This window comes from Girardinichthys multiradiatus, chromosome 11, assembly GCF_021462225.1.
Source record: "Girardinichthys multiradiatus isolate DD_20200921_A chromosome 11, DD_fGirMul_XY1, whole genome shotgun sequence".
In the NCBI taxonomy this organism is placed as follows: Eukaryota; Metazoa; Chordata; class Actinopteri; order Cyprinodontiformes; family Goodeidae; genus Girardinichthys; species Girardinichthys multiradiatus.
Window position 1 is genome coordinate 28425491 of NC_061804.1, and position 14495 is coordinate 28439985.

The 14495-nt window shown below is 38.8% G+C and overlaps 1 protein-coding gene across 2 annotated transcripts; it reads left to right on the forward strand.

Moving 5' to 3' along the window:
- Positions 1–2943: 2943 nt before the first annotated feature.
- Positions 2944–9951, forward strand: zfpl1 (zinc finger protein-like 1). Of its 2 annotated transcripts, XM_047378204.1 has the most exons (9): positions 2944–3068; positions 3225–3448; positions 6578–6690; positions 6796–6907; positions 7040–7233; positions 7327–7405; positions 8606–8791; positions 8909–9029; positions 9145–9951. In XM_047378204.1, exons 3-9 carry the CDS (start codon positions 6589–6591, stop codon positions 9329–9331), a joined length of 981 nt encoding a protein of 326 aa, XP_047234160.1. In that variant the 5' UTR covers positions 2944–3068; positions 3225–3448; positions 6578–6588; the 3' UTR covers positions 9332–9951. The 2 variants fall into 2 exon arrangements, with proteins under 2 accessions (XP_047234160.1, XP_047234159.1); XM_047378203.1 differs by lacking the exon at positions 2944–3068 and having other exon boundaries at positions 3223–3448.
- Positions 9952–14495: the final 4544 nt, after the last annotated feature.

A 14495-nucleotide genomic window follows, 5' to 3' on the forward strand; every position in this document is an offset into this window, starting at 1 on the left:
TTAGCTGTTAGCAGTTAAAGCTAACAAAAGAAGCTGATAGCTTAGCACCAGAATCAAACACACACCTTTAAAATACCGTTAATAAAAGGGTTAAAATGCATAAGCGCGGACGGCGTGTTATGATCAATCTTCTGTGTTTAAAATCACTCTTCAAGTAAACTTTGTCTTAAGTTTAAAAACACACAAACACAGAAAACAAAACTGAGCACGTGCTGAGCAGATAGCCTGCTAGCACCAAGATAGCTGAGTTCAACACAACAATACCAAACTTCATAAAATGAAAAAATTGACCATTTCATCCTGAATAACTTCTCTCTGCCCAAAAGTTAACCTCGTATGTGAACCGTGCTGAGGAAAGTTGTCCGGGCGACGACGAAGTTTGAAGAAAGCTCTGTGAACAAAGGGTTAGCTTCAGCTAACCTCCGTAGCTGTGGGGAAGGCGGCTCATTCTATCGGGCTGCCTTGGATGTGCATATTACATATTACTGCCTTGGATGCGCAATCTCTAAATCAAACAAACCCATCCCATAGAGTTTATCACTTCTGGAAATCATCACGAATTCCTCTCATGTTTAGTTTTTCCTACAAAAGAATCTCCTGTCGTTTTAGGCCACCTATGGCTCAAATCACACAATCCCCACATAAACTGGGCAGACTCAAGCTGTCATGCATCCTGCCTTCGCTCAGCTGTTCCTACCACTACTCCTTCTGCTAAACTTCACGCACCCCCTGGTCTTTCCAACGTTCCTCCAGAGTATCAAGATCTCAGACAGTGTTCAGCAAAGATCTGGCCTTGTCTTTACCCCCCCATAGTCCTTACGACTTCTCTATAGATCACCTTCAGGGCATCCCCTTACCATCTGGGTGCCTTTTTCACTTGTCTGATACTGAGCAAAAAACTGTAGGACATAGGATGTCCCTCCTCGTCAGCTGTCATTGCTGGGTTTTTCTTTGTGGCCAAGGATAGAACCCTGAGACCATGCAAAGATTATCGAAGTCTCAACTAAATAACTGTCAAAAACAAGTACTCTCTTGCCCTTCTTTCATCTGCTTTTGAATTAGCTCATGGAGCCACCATCTTTACAAAACTTCACTTATAGAATGCATACCACCTGGTTCAGATAAGAGAAGGAGATGAGTGGAAGACCACTTTCAAGACACCCATTGGTCACTTTGAGTATCTGGTCATGCTGTTTGGTTTAACCAATGCTCCTAATGTTTTCCAGGCCCTGGTTAACGATGTCCTGAGAGAACGTAGTCTCTCCTAGATGACATACTGATCTTCTCCAAGGACCCCAGTGAACACAGACAACATATCTGGGTGGTGCTCCAACACCTTTTGGAAACCAGTCTATTTGTCAAAGCAGAAAAATGTGAATTCCATGTACACTCTATAACCTTTCTCGGATTTATTTTTGAGGGTGGACAGGTGAAACCGGACCCCAGTATGATCTCAGCTCTACAGAACTGGCCTACTCCTATCATCAGCTAAGCCTCTCAATCCTCGCCAGTCACGTTGGTCATTGTTTTTCTTTCGCTGTCCAGGATGCAAGAATGTCAACCCAGATGTACTCTCCAGACAGTTTGTCACATGAGAAGAATGCCTTGAACCTGCATCCATCATTCCCCAGTCCTGCCACATTGATGCCCTATCCTGGAATTAGAAGCCCGAATCTGCAGAATGAAACAGGATGAACTGGATCTAGGAGGAGGTCCCATCCAGGTTCCACTGCTCTCCTTTACCGATACTTCTGGTGGCCATCTTTAAACAAAGATGTTGTTGAGTACGTTTCTGTCTGCACCACATGCTCATACAGACCTCCTGCTGATTTGCTCCAGTCCCTGTCCGTTCCAAGCCGTCCTTGGTCCCACATAGCCTTGAACTTTGTTTCAGGTATCCCTCCTGCCAAAAGTAAAACTGTCATTTTGTCCATCATTGATCGGTTCTCCAAAGCCTGTCATCTGATAGCCCTTTCCAAATTCCCATTGGCTGCTGAAACTGCTAGGCTCCTCATCCACTATGCTTTCAGGCTCCATGGCATCCCCACTGAAATCATCTCCGACAGAGGACCCCAGTTTATATGCATGGCAAGATTTTTGCTGAGCTCTTGGGGGTAAATCCCAGCTCTCCTCTGGCTTCCACCCTCGGCGCGTTATGGCCGATCTTCTGTGTTTAAAATAACCCTTTAAATAATGTTTGTCTTAACTTTAAAAACACACAAACAAAACCGAACTTCATAAAAGGAAAAACGTTTAGATCATTTCAATCTAAAACTTTCTCTATTACTCTGCCCAAACACGAAACCTTGTATGAACGTGTTGAGGAGTTGTCCGGGCGATGACGAAGTTTGAAGAAACGTCCACAGTCAACAAACGGTTAGCTTTCAGCTAACCTCTGTAGCTGTGGATGAAAGACGGTTCGTTGTGTCCCTCAACCAACTGCACATTACCGTAACCACGGTGATGCGGCTCCTGTTGTCATCCTTTCAGACTCGGCTTGTAGAGATAGCGTCTCTGCAGGAGATTCTCTGGAACAGTTTGCTTCTGCAGGCCTCAGAGACAAAGTAAAGCAATGCTTATACCTTAATTTCCCCTCCTTATGAATGAAATCACAAACAGTGATTCACTCGTACTTAACTTTGCATATGATCGCGTGATCTTATGACACCCTTGGATCCAGTTTCAAGAGTTTATGTCTTTTTGCCAGCAAAGAGACATTAGCGCGCTGTCTGACCGGCCAGCCTCGCACAGAGTCCGGATGGTAGAGAAAGGACCATTGGAAAGGTGGGGGTTTTATACGGCCAGTGGCATTGTGGGTAGTCAGCTGCTACCCCCAATTCCTAAGTTGTGCCGGAAGTAGGTTAGCGCAATCTATTTTGAAAGTTCCAGAAAAGTCTGTACCGCATTTCCTGTTGTAACTCATGGCTGTGGGTCCCAACACAGCTTAAGGTGAATGCAATCCCTCTCCTTGTCATTCCACCGGAAGCTCGCTGACCCACAGCATGCTGGCAGCAGCTTTGCTGCGCAACAAATGGCGGATTAGATCTGACTTCAATTTTTTAACCATTGTAATTTAATTTCTAATTATTGTTTTAATTACACGTAATTTAAATGTTTACATGACGGAATATTACTTTGACAAATTATTTTTAGTATTTAATTGTTGCTTTGTGATTGTTTTTAAAAAAAAAAACATCTATTGACTTTAACCTCCGGCTCGGTAGGTAGCACCATGCTTTTGTGAGGCCAACAATGAACCCACAGGAGGAAGCAGAAATCCGGAAGAGACGTGGCACATAAACATAGAGGAAGCAGACAGCTAAGGTTCATGATGACATCCTTTGTAACTGCTTTCCCAGAGAATCTAGGGAGGTAGCTTAAAGGACAGCATTGCTGCATTACTTAAAACGAACGAGTCTTTTTTTATGTCAGTGTGACAGCTAACTAGGTGAGTATTTACTTTTGTTACTTCCTTAGCTACTGAAGCTATCTGGCTTAGCTTGCTGGGCTAGCAGTTCTATATGAGAGTCGATAAATGTGGGAGGGAACCTGTCAGAAGATGGATTTAGCTGAAAAGATGGGGTATTAATATCAAAATGTGCTTTTTATAACCTATGCTTTCTTAAAAAGGTCTTCGAGTTTATCATAGCAAAATTGTTTAATGTAGCATTACAAACTGCGTGGTGTTAGTAACTGTTGGTAACATGGGGTTTTGGGTACATTTATAACTGTTTTAGGGTCCACTATCAGCTTGTAACATCAATGTATGCATTCCGTTTGTATAATAAACGAATAGACAATATAACCTGTTATGGACCACAATCGGTATCAAAACCAAGGAGATTTTGTTTAGTAAATTCAGTGGAACTCATTGGATCACTGTTTTCCAATGTGACCTGTTTGAGTTTTTGTTGAGTGATTGAGTAATGCACTGAAATTATTTTTACAATCCCGTCACAGTAAAAGTCATTTTGAGTGAGACGTTTTTGTTCGCAATGAGCGTGTTTGAAATCCTAATGTCCAGAAACTGTTTAAAGGAAATATTTTACCCAATCCAATTTGTAAACATGTTATGATAACCCGAAGTATTATTTTTTAAAAATACCATGCAATATATTAGACCAAATTGTAGGTTTTCCTTTGTTTAAGAAACATTCAAATCATTATTATGCCTGGGTGTGTGTTTGTTTTTCAGTGTGATCTGATCTTGCTGTTCATCAGATTTAACTTTTATCTTTTGTTTTTAAATATTGTTTAATGGTGAATCAGTATAATCCTTTTTACAGGGATCATACACAATCTAAAAACATCTGCATTCAATTCAAAATTCAATTCAAAAATACTTTATTCATCCCAAAGGGAAATTAAATGTTGTTGTAGCTAATATTATACAGGTTTCTTCAAAGAGCCGTTGTAGATGCTGATGGCTGTAGGTAGGAAGGATCTCCTGTAGTGGTCTGTCTTACAGCAGATGAAGAAGCCTCTGACTGAAGACACTCTGTTGTTAATGTGGAAAAGTTTTCAGTTTGATTTAGTATTTAACAAGTCTAGACAAGTATTGAAAAAAGAATGTAAGAGTATAAAAAAAATATTTAATTTCCAGAATGTATAATTTATCCCATTGTCTAAATACTCCATCCATCCAATTTATAGTCAAGGTTTGCATCAAAATCTTACTTTCTGTTGGATTGAGAACTCTACAATTTTGATTCTGAGACAGTTTAACATGGAAGAAAAACTGTTTTAATGTCAAGTCATTACATCTTTTTTTACTTTGGGTAGGTGACACAAAAAATTTTATTTCCACTCATAAGCCAGAAGCACTTGCTAGTCAGGTTTGCAGAGCTGCCTTGTTTCAAAGGGATGGTTTACATTCACTAATAGGGTTCTGTTAACAGGTCATGATCATTAAATCTACATATAGATGTGGATCTACAGTCAGAACACGGCCAAGAGTGTTTTTTCTAGCTCCCAAATGTCATAGTATTTGACAAAACCATTTTTAATCGTTATGCCTTTACATCCTTTGGTTATTTACTTTAAAAGTTGCTTACAATAAAGCAGAGCTAATTCATGGTCTTCATCAATGTGAAGTGTGGGAAACATGAATCTAATACTGTAATGTGTTAAGCTTTTCTTGCTAAAATTACTCATCCATAGAGAGTAAGGTTTTGGTAAAAGGCAGCATTGCTTTTGTAAAAGATTATAACAGGATAGATTTAACACTCTTCAGTTTACTGGGCATACTTCACGTGTTCAGGTGACTTGTACGACACGCTCTACAATTGGGACCTGTTGTAAAAATGTGTTAAACTAAATAAAAATAATTACTTTTTTTTTTATTGCTGTGGCATATTCCAACTCATTTTTTACAAAGTACCTGGTTGCACCCCTAACAATGCGTGTAAAATAAATGTATCTGAAGCATTTTAAAATGCATCCTGAGCTTTGTTTAAGATTATATGGGTGACATGAAGTAGAGGCTAGTTTTTTGTTGCCACTATTCAAAACGGGAAAGACAAGAGAGCACTCTGATTTTGGCAGATGTGTCTTAACCATCGTAAATCAGGAAATGGCTATGAACAGGGTTCCTTCATAGAGCTGGGTAATATAGACAAAAGAATGATCACAATATTTTTTTCTGTATTTAATGGCTTTAATAATTATTATGATGCAGGTTACAATTAAAAGTCTAGTTTTTAAGATAGTATTTGTGTATTTAAATATGCAATAAAACATTAATAACTAATGAGATTTATTTTCAGAAATTGTTAATTAAAAACTGAATTCTGTTAAGAATAGTTGAACTTTATGGATTAATAATGACATTTGCTCAGTTAGCAATATATTGATGTACACTTCGCATTTACAGTACTGTTAAAAATGCAGATATGTTTGAGTGCAACCAGAACATAAAGCAGTTATGGTTGAATAATGGTGGCCACACATACTGGTAGGCCACATCTATTGTCTGTCTTATGGAATTTTACAGCCTACCTTTATCATTTTTATTAACTGTTCTGTCTCTATAAATTATTGAAATAATTTTCTTGGCCAGCACATTTCATTTGCAATCTGAAATTGTGTGGTCTGGATAAGTGTGTAAAAAGAAAGAAAGACAGGTTACTGGAAAATCCAAACTTTAGTACGTATTCTATTGTCTGAACGTTTTATAGAAAAATGTTTGATCCACCATGAAATTTCTGATGTGAGGCTTTCTTTTACCATGGCAAAAATAACTTTATTTTCTTGGTCATGCACTGAAAATTCATTACTTCTAAAACAAAGTGAAGACCCATTTAGAGTTATCTACTGCATGGAAGATATAGGACCAGTCATAAGCTCCCCACAGTCTCACTTAAATGATCTGAACTATCCCTTTAAGTAGCACTCTGTTTATGTTGTCATTCTATGACCAGGGAACCTACACCACATTGTTTAAAGTTATGTTATTTCACTTCCTGTTCACAGGTAGAGCTTTTCTCCACAAATGCATATTTACAGCCACCATGTTATTCACATATGAAATATTGTTAGGTAAGCCCAGTAACAGTTCTGCATATTTTCCCCAAAACAGCACATGTGGCTATGGGTCTCTGCAAGTGTCCGAAGAGGAAGGTGACCAATTTGTTCTGCTTCGAGCATCGTGTGAACGTGTGTGAACATTGCCTTGTTTCAAACCACAACAAGGTAAATAGGGTGGGGGAGGGGGATTCGATCGGTCTTGTGATGTTTGTTTGTTTAACACTTGTAGGTTTGCAGTAACATTCTGTTTTTCATCATGCTGCTCCTCAGTGTATCGTGCAGTCTTATCTTCAGTGGCTTCAGGACAGCGATTATAACCCAAGCTGTGCTCTGTGCAATAATCCTCTGGCCACACAAGACACAGTCAGATTGATCTGCTATGGTAAGGAAGTGTGCTGTAAGGCTCTTTGTAAAAGAATGCTCTTCCGGATCTTTATAAATCCAAAACAATATAAGTGATCAAGCTTGGCAAGAGGACAAATTCATGTCCATGTCTCTTTTTGTCAATCTGTAGATGTTTTCCACTGGGCGTGTCTTAATAACTTGGCATCTCGGCTGCCGCTCCATACAGCCCCAGCAGGGTACCAGTGCCCCAGCTGTCAGGGTCCAGTGTTCCCACCTTCCAATCTGGCCAGCCCAGTGGCTGATGTGCTGAAAGAGCAGCTTTCATCTGTTAACTGGGCTAGAGCTGGTTTAGGGTTGCCTTTGGTAACGACTTATTAATGTTATTTGCTTTCTTGTATTCAAAAGACACAAATGTACATTCATGTTGACTTATGTTAAAAACATGTTCTTTGGCAGATTGAAGAGCCTGTTGGGGTTCTTGAAGAGACAACAGCTAATGATGTTTCCGACTACACAGACTGGTCAACATTTGATGGTGAGTCAACTGTGTGGATATACAGTGTGTTAAAAAACTATTCATACCCCCATCATCACATAGAGGTTACATTGCAATGAGAAACTTTGATGTATTTTATTTGGATTTTATGTGATAGACCAAAACAAAGTAGTCCATAACTGACATGTTAAATACAAATCCCAAAAGCCTAGTGCGCATTTGTACACAGTACATTTTACTCTATTACCACTAAATAAAATGCAGTGCAACCACTTACGTTCAAAGGTCACCTAATTAGTAGTCTTCCTTTCCGTAATTTAATCTGAGAAAAGGTGGCAGAATCTGTAGCTAGGACAACTCAGTAAGGACCGTAGCTGGAAGAAAGCTGCTGTTAAGAAAAAATCCCAAGAAATGCTGGTTGCAGTTTGCCACAAACACTATAGAGGACACTGCAAACACGTGGAAGCTGTTTTGGTCAGAAGACAACAAAACAGAACTTTTCGACCTACATATAAAACTTTGTGTGGCTGAAAACCAAAATTGCACATTACTCTGAACGCACCAAAGTCATGGTGAAAATTGGTGCTGAAAGTGTCTTGCGGTGGCGAGGCTTTTCTACAGCAGGGACAAGGATGAGAAGATGGACTGGGCTAAATACAGTGCAGTCCTGGAAGAAACCCTCTTGAAGGCTGCAAAAGATATAGAGTGGGGCAGTGGTTCACCTTCCAGCAGGGTAACCACTGAACAAACGGCCAGAGTTATGGTGGAATGGTTTATATCAAAACCTATTCATCTTTTAGGATGGCCCAGTCAAACTCCAGACCTAAATCTAACTAAGAATTTGTGGTAGGAGTTAAAACATCATGTTTTACAGATGCTCTCCATCTAACCGGACCGAGGTAGTCTCCAGATGTTCAAAGCTGACAGATAAATAAATCAAAACACTTGCTGTTGGAATTGTAGGACAAGGTGGTTCTACAGAGTATTTTCTCAGTGGAGCTGAAGGCGAATGCACTCCACACTTTTCAGATTTTTAATTGTTAGACATATTGGGAACCGTGTATTATTTTCCTTCCACTTCATACTTATATCTTACATTGTGGTTTTCTATCTCATAAAATCCCAAGAAATTGCATGACAGTTTGCTGTTGAAATGTGACAAAATGTGGATGAATACTTTTTCAAGGTACTGCATTTGGGATCTATTTAAATAATCAAATTCCATTTATTTTCTCGCAGCACAAGAAAAAAGTAACATATATTCCAGTCACTCCTATAACACTAGCCTCAGCCCACCTGCTGTTTCACCTCCAACACAAGAAAATGTTGGAGGTCTTCCTAAAAACGGGGATCCAAATATGCCACAGCATTCTGTGATCAACTTTCCTGCTGCTACCACCAGTGACACCATTACAATACACAAAGGTAGAGTCAACAAAAGCCTTTTGGTTTCAGTTTCCCCTCTCTGGTTCAGGAAGAACTTTCTCTCTTCATGTGTCCTACAATATCTGAAACAAATTCATTTATATTCTCATTCTTTAGCATCATCGCCAAGAAAGGTCTACGACACACGGGACGTTCACAGCACTGTCACGCAGATTGACTTCGATGACGACAAGTACCGGCGGCGACCAGCACTCAGTTGGTTTGCACAAATTTTAAAGTAAGCCTTTTGGAAAATAGGTTTTCCTCTGCATTTGCTTTGAGACTAGGAAATACAATAAATAAAGGATTATGTTTGTCTCAGTTGTATCTTATTTTTTAAATCTTTTTTTCAGAAACCGCACCGGTGGAAAGAAGACTGCTCTGTCCTGGAAGCAGAGAGTCTTCATGCTTGTTTTGGTCGGAGTTCTGGGGTTCTTTACGTTGATAATCATCATGGCTAAACTCGGTCGTGCCACCGCCGGCTCAGACCCAAATTTAGATCCTCTTCTTAACCCCAATATCCGCGTGGGGAAAAACTGAGGAGGAGCAGTGGTCTGTTGTTTTACGTGTGTGATTTATAAGACAAGCAAATATAGATCGGTGTGAAAAAGAACAGATACACTGACAGCCCACCAGAGGGCGCTCTTTACACAACTCTTAGAGGATGTTCATCTTCCATCCGAGCATGTCAGGGCCCTTCAGAGACTGTAAAGAACCAGTTCTTGCACCATTCGGCAGGTTCTTGTGATCCAGGTGAAGAAACAAAGAACCTTTAAAGGCGACCAAGGCTCGGTGCATTTACACAGTTTATCCAGTTGTTGTTGCTTTGGTGAAGAGGGGCAATACTTTATTCAGCTAACATTTCTCTGTGATCTTTCTAAGTTGATTCATTTCTGTTCTTCAGATTTCCTTACAAAGCATTGAAATGTCAACATACTACTGTCTGCAGTAAAACTGATTCTTATTATAAATAAAGTGGCTCTGTGTTGCCATGGGACCTGGAGTCAGACTTACCCAATGCATCCTACATTCATACAACCATGGTGATCTGCATTAATTCTGCATATGGAGTGCTTTGCTTTTAGATTTGCCATTCATACTGTGTGTATATTTTCTTGGTGGTTTTTGAGCGACCATTAAATTGGAATCCCCCAAAATGACACATTTTACTCTGCTGAATCTTTTCACTTTCTTCTGGTATTAGCCGAAAGCACAAATTGAAAAGTACAGCGGGTCAGAAGTACAGCACAGCATCCAACACCTTTGTAGCATGCTGGTGTACAAATATCTCACATCTGCACATTGTCGTGTCATTATTAGTTCCTGCCTGTAAGCAGCTTATTGATGCTAGCACAGGGGTGGGAGTACGAAAGTCGATAAGATTCCACATAAAAGATGTAGCGCTCTGCTCTTGTCTGTTAATGTTGCTACCGAAATAACATTTGGAGCTAATCTTTTTAAAAAGCTGCAGGGCTCTACCAGGACAGAGCAGTTTTTATCCCAACACTCTAAAGGAATGTTTCATGTTGATACGCAAGAAAAACATTTATTCACTGTACAGTCATAGTTAATGAGTGGTTCAAATGGCTTTTAAATTTTTTTTTTCCTTTCTTGCTGGTTTTTGTGGTACACTGGAGGAAACTATGATTTACTAACTATAGAGTAGTTTTTATTAATAAATGTAAATCCCTGCAAAAGCTATTTCACATTTTGCTGCAACCCCAAACTTCATTGTATGTTATCGGGATTTTGCATGACAGACCAACACAAATGACAGGAGTTAAAACATTTCAGAAACTTTTTCACAGCTGCAAGTTTTTTGGGGGTATTTTTCAAATTTGTACCATTTCTTTGCAAACTAGCTCAAATTGTCAGATGTGTTACATTTGTGAACGTCAAGGTTCAAGTCTAGCCACGGTCTCTGTTGGATTTAGGTCTTAATATGGTTTGTTCTAAACTATGTCTTTGTAGCTCTGTGTGTTTAAGATTGTCCTGCTGGAAGGTGAAGCTCAAGCCTTTTGCCGCCTCTAACAGCTTTTCTTACTGTATTCTTCTGTATTTTGTTCCATCCATTTTCCCATCAACTCTGACAACGTTGCATGACTATGCTGAGGAAAAGCATCCCCACAGCATGATGCTGCCACCACTGTGTTTCTCTATGGAAATGGAGTGTATATGCTCTCCTTGCCCGGTGTAGGTCGGCCATGGCCTGGTTGGGTTTTGAATAATGGGTCAGTTCTTCGTGGGGTCTTCAAAGCTTGGGATATTGTTTTAGAACCTAAGACCGATTTAAACGACTCCACAACTTTCTACTTGACCTGTTTGCTGTGTTCCTTTGTCTTCATGATAGTATTTGTTTCATTAATGTTCTCTAACAAACCTCTGAAAACAGCTGGATTTATCCTGGGAATAAATACACAACTGGTTTCTCTGTACTAATTTGGTGATTTCTGAAGGAATTTGTTTGAATTCGATTTTATTTAGTGGTAGCAGAGAAAAGGGGTGTCGGGGCTCTGTGCATTTACATTGTGCACTTTTCATATCTATAAAAAAATATGTAGAATTTTCTTTCCTCTTTATAATTATGCTTTACTTTGAGTTGGTCTATCACATTAGATTTCAAAATACACTGAAGTTGGTTGTTTTTAATTAGCGAAATATGAAAAGTTGAAGGGGTGTGAAAACTTTTGCAAGGCAGTGTAAATTAAATTGGTAAAGAGTCTGTTGATTGCTCTTCATCACTTCTGTAATTAACATCTGTATATCAGCTTGGCCGAAACCCTGACGGATGGCGCCCTTTTTTTTTTTTTGCTCACTGTTTGGACTTGATTGGGATTTTTGGGCTTGTGTTTATCCACCAAAATTATGAAAATAGACCAAAGGTTTTGCATAAAGTGAAGATTGGGGAAATTTGGAAATCTTTAGAGTTGCTCTTGCAGGACATTGTAATCCCACTGTGACAAAGCCCACTCCCTTAGACAACAAGAACCCCCCACATGGGTTGTATCAGGATGTTTCACTGTTGGTACCACACAGGACTAGGAAGGAAAGTAAGGTTACATTTTGCTTAGACAGATACAGATTTATTTTCTTAATTTGGGAGCAATTTGGGTTTACTTTTTTCAGTAAAATTATGTAACAACAAAAAACTTAAATCAGCCAAATTCGCACAACCCCAGTTAAAATTCCAGGTTTTTGTGGCATGTGATGTTGGTGTTATAAATATCCACCAACATGCAGTGTGTTTGCATGTCACTGCTAGCTGACTCTCCCAACTTTCCATGGTGTTGGTGACAGCCTCACAGGTTTGCTATATTGATTGCCAGTAGATTTGAGTCACGGCTGAATTGATGCAGGGAAAGCTGCTGGCTATTTTAATAATACAGTGCCTTGCAAAAATAACTACGACCTTTGAATTTATTTTACATTTCGTCATGTTGCAATAACTTTCTTCAATGCATTTCATTTGTTTTTTTTATGTGATGGACCAACACAAGGTAGTGAAAAATAATGAAAAGGAAGGACATTTATTGTTTTACAAGTAAAGATGTAAAATGCTAAACAAAGAAAGCCCACAGGTGAAGCTGTGGGCTTTCTTTTCTTCAGCAGGTACAGGGAAGCAGATCAGAGCGCAAGGGATTATCGATGGAGCGAAGTACAAGGAAGGCTGCAAAAGGCTTTAAAATAAAACAGCAGGTCACCTTCCAGCAGGAAAATCACCCTAAACACATAGTCAGAGCAACAATGAAAGTTTAGATCATAGCATATTCATGTGTTAGAAGGGCAAAGAGATATCCAAGGCATAGGATATTGTATTATATCCTGACCCTGCTTTAAACTTCTTCACAATACTCTCCCTGACCCCTCTGCTGTTTTTGTGGTCTTCATGAGGCTGTTTGTTCACTAATGTTCTCTAACAACCATCTGAAATCCTCACAGAACAACTGGGTCTAAACTGAGAATAAATCACACACAGGCGGATTTAGGTGAAGTGGATTTTGTTTAGGGGCATCAGCATAAAAGATGTTAAATACTGTATATATGCTTGCTGCACCTCCGATATTTATTTCTAAAAGAAATTTTAGATGTGACATTAGCCCTTTAACTTGAAATGAGCTTCTTTGTGTTCATCAGTCACATAAAATTTTACCAAAGGATATTGATGTCCACAGCTGTAACAAAATGTACAAAAGTTTAAGCAGCATGAATACTTTTATATGTATTAGATTAGAACAAAGATCCTGATTCAGCATTTATCAAAAGCATTATCTTTGTCTAGGTATGTGTGTGTGTATATATATTTAATTGAAAACTGGATTTAATATAACATCTGAAGTGCGGTGGCCTTTGTCACATTATTGGAGTTCAATGCAGCTCTCAGTAACTGAGTTATTAGCTTGTCCGTGGCATTGACACAATAGGGACATACTTGTCAATAATTTGACTTTGTTGTCAACATGCCGCACTGTTATTTGCACCTCTGCTGTACAGCGTGTTTATTTATATGACAGCTTTAACACAAACAAATTTAGCTGAAAGTGTTTCCCTCAAACATTTCAGACAGAAAATAACCTACAATTGTCTGTAAGCCTTAAAGTGAAGCAGAATACGCCAAATATTTTAATCTGAAAATAAAAACTTCAAGACTAATGAAAACAAAAAAAATAAATGGTTGTAACTGGTGCTTGTGTACAACTTGCATTTAAAATGTTTTCTGCTTTCTTACTTATCTTCATGTTTGTTGTAACAAACAATATTTATGACATGCTGACAGCAAAGGGAATCTTTGGCTTTAAAACTAGGACACAAGAAGATTGTGAAATCCCATACCCACCTAGCAGTAGCATCCAGTTTTATAAACTCACAATAACAAAGCAGTTAAACTCTGACATTGTTTATTCCTGCTGTTGCGACATATACACATGTATACACGTAAGGATTTAAGTAAAGATTTAGAGTACCACAGGACCTCTTTCAAACGGCTTACAAAGTCTTGTGTGAAACCGTTTTTACCAACAAAATAAATGTTTCTGCTGTGGTGCAATATTATGTAGTCATATCACATAAACTAAGATGATGTTCACCTACATTATGCTATGTATAAACCGTTTAAACTCACTAATATGACAATCAATCACAGTATCTTACAACAAATGACTTGGAATTATTTTCTGACATGATTCAGGTGGTACTGAAAAATAAATCCAAATCCTTGGCGTGAGTGCTGGAAAAGTAATCAAATGGCTTCTCTTGACTTTCATGTCTTTCTTTCTTTCTCTCTGTATCTCTCTCTCTTTCAGTACTGCTGGCTGCTCTACAAAATGAAATTAACATTTTAAATAATCTATACTTTTAAAGTTAATTGTATGCAGATTGTCCTGAGTGAGGCACAAAGTATTTTAAATGCATAGCCTGCAGGTGTGTTTTGTGATCCAATTGTACCGGAAGGTTCCCGCTCTGACTCCTTAATGCTGCGGTCAACAAGTGCTGCTCACTGTACTGACACTGCTTTCTTCAGCACCTTTATAAAGAAAATCTGAGATCCACACATAACTTCCCATCTATTCAAATTCACTAATTGACTTTTTTAATGCATTGGCCATATTCAACTGACAACAATATTTTCTTAATTTCAGCTGTATGTTACCTAGTTATTTCAATATTTATATAATTTATCAGTGGAGTTTATGAAGACAACACTATA

Excerpts from the sequence above, each read along its gene's own strand:
- zfpl1 (XM_047378204.1), top strand. The coding sequence starts at position 6,589 with ATGGGTCTCTGCAAGTGTCCGAAGAGGAAGGTGACCAATTTGTTCTGC. Across the intron at positions 7,406-8,605 it reads AGACTGGTCAACATTTGATG|CACAAGAAAAAAGTAACATA; the intron begins GTGAGTCAACTG and ends ATTTTCTCGCAG. Across the intron at positions 9,030-9,144 it reads TGGTTTGCACAAATTTTAAA|AAACCGCACCGGTGGAAAGA; the intron begins GTAAGCCTTTTG and ends TCTTTTTTTCAG.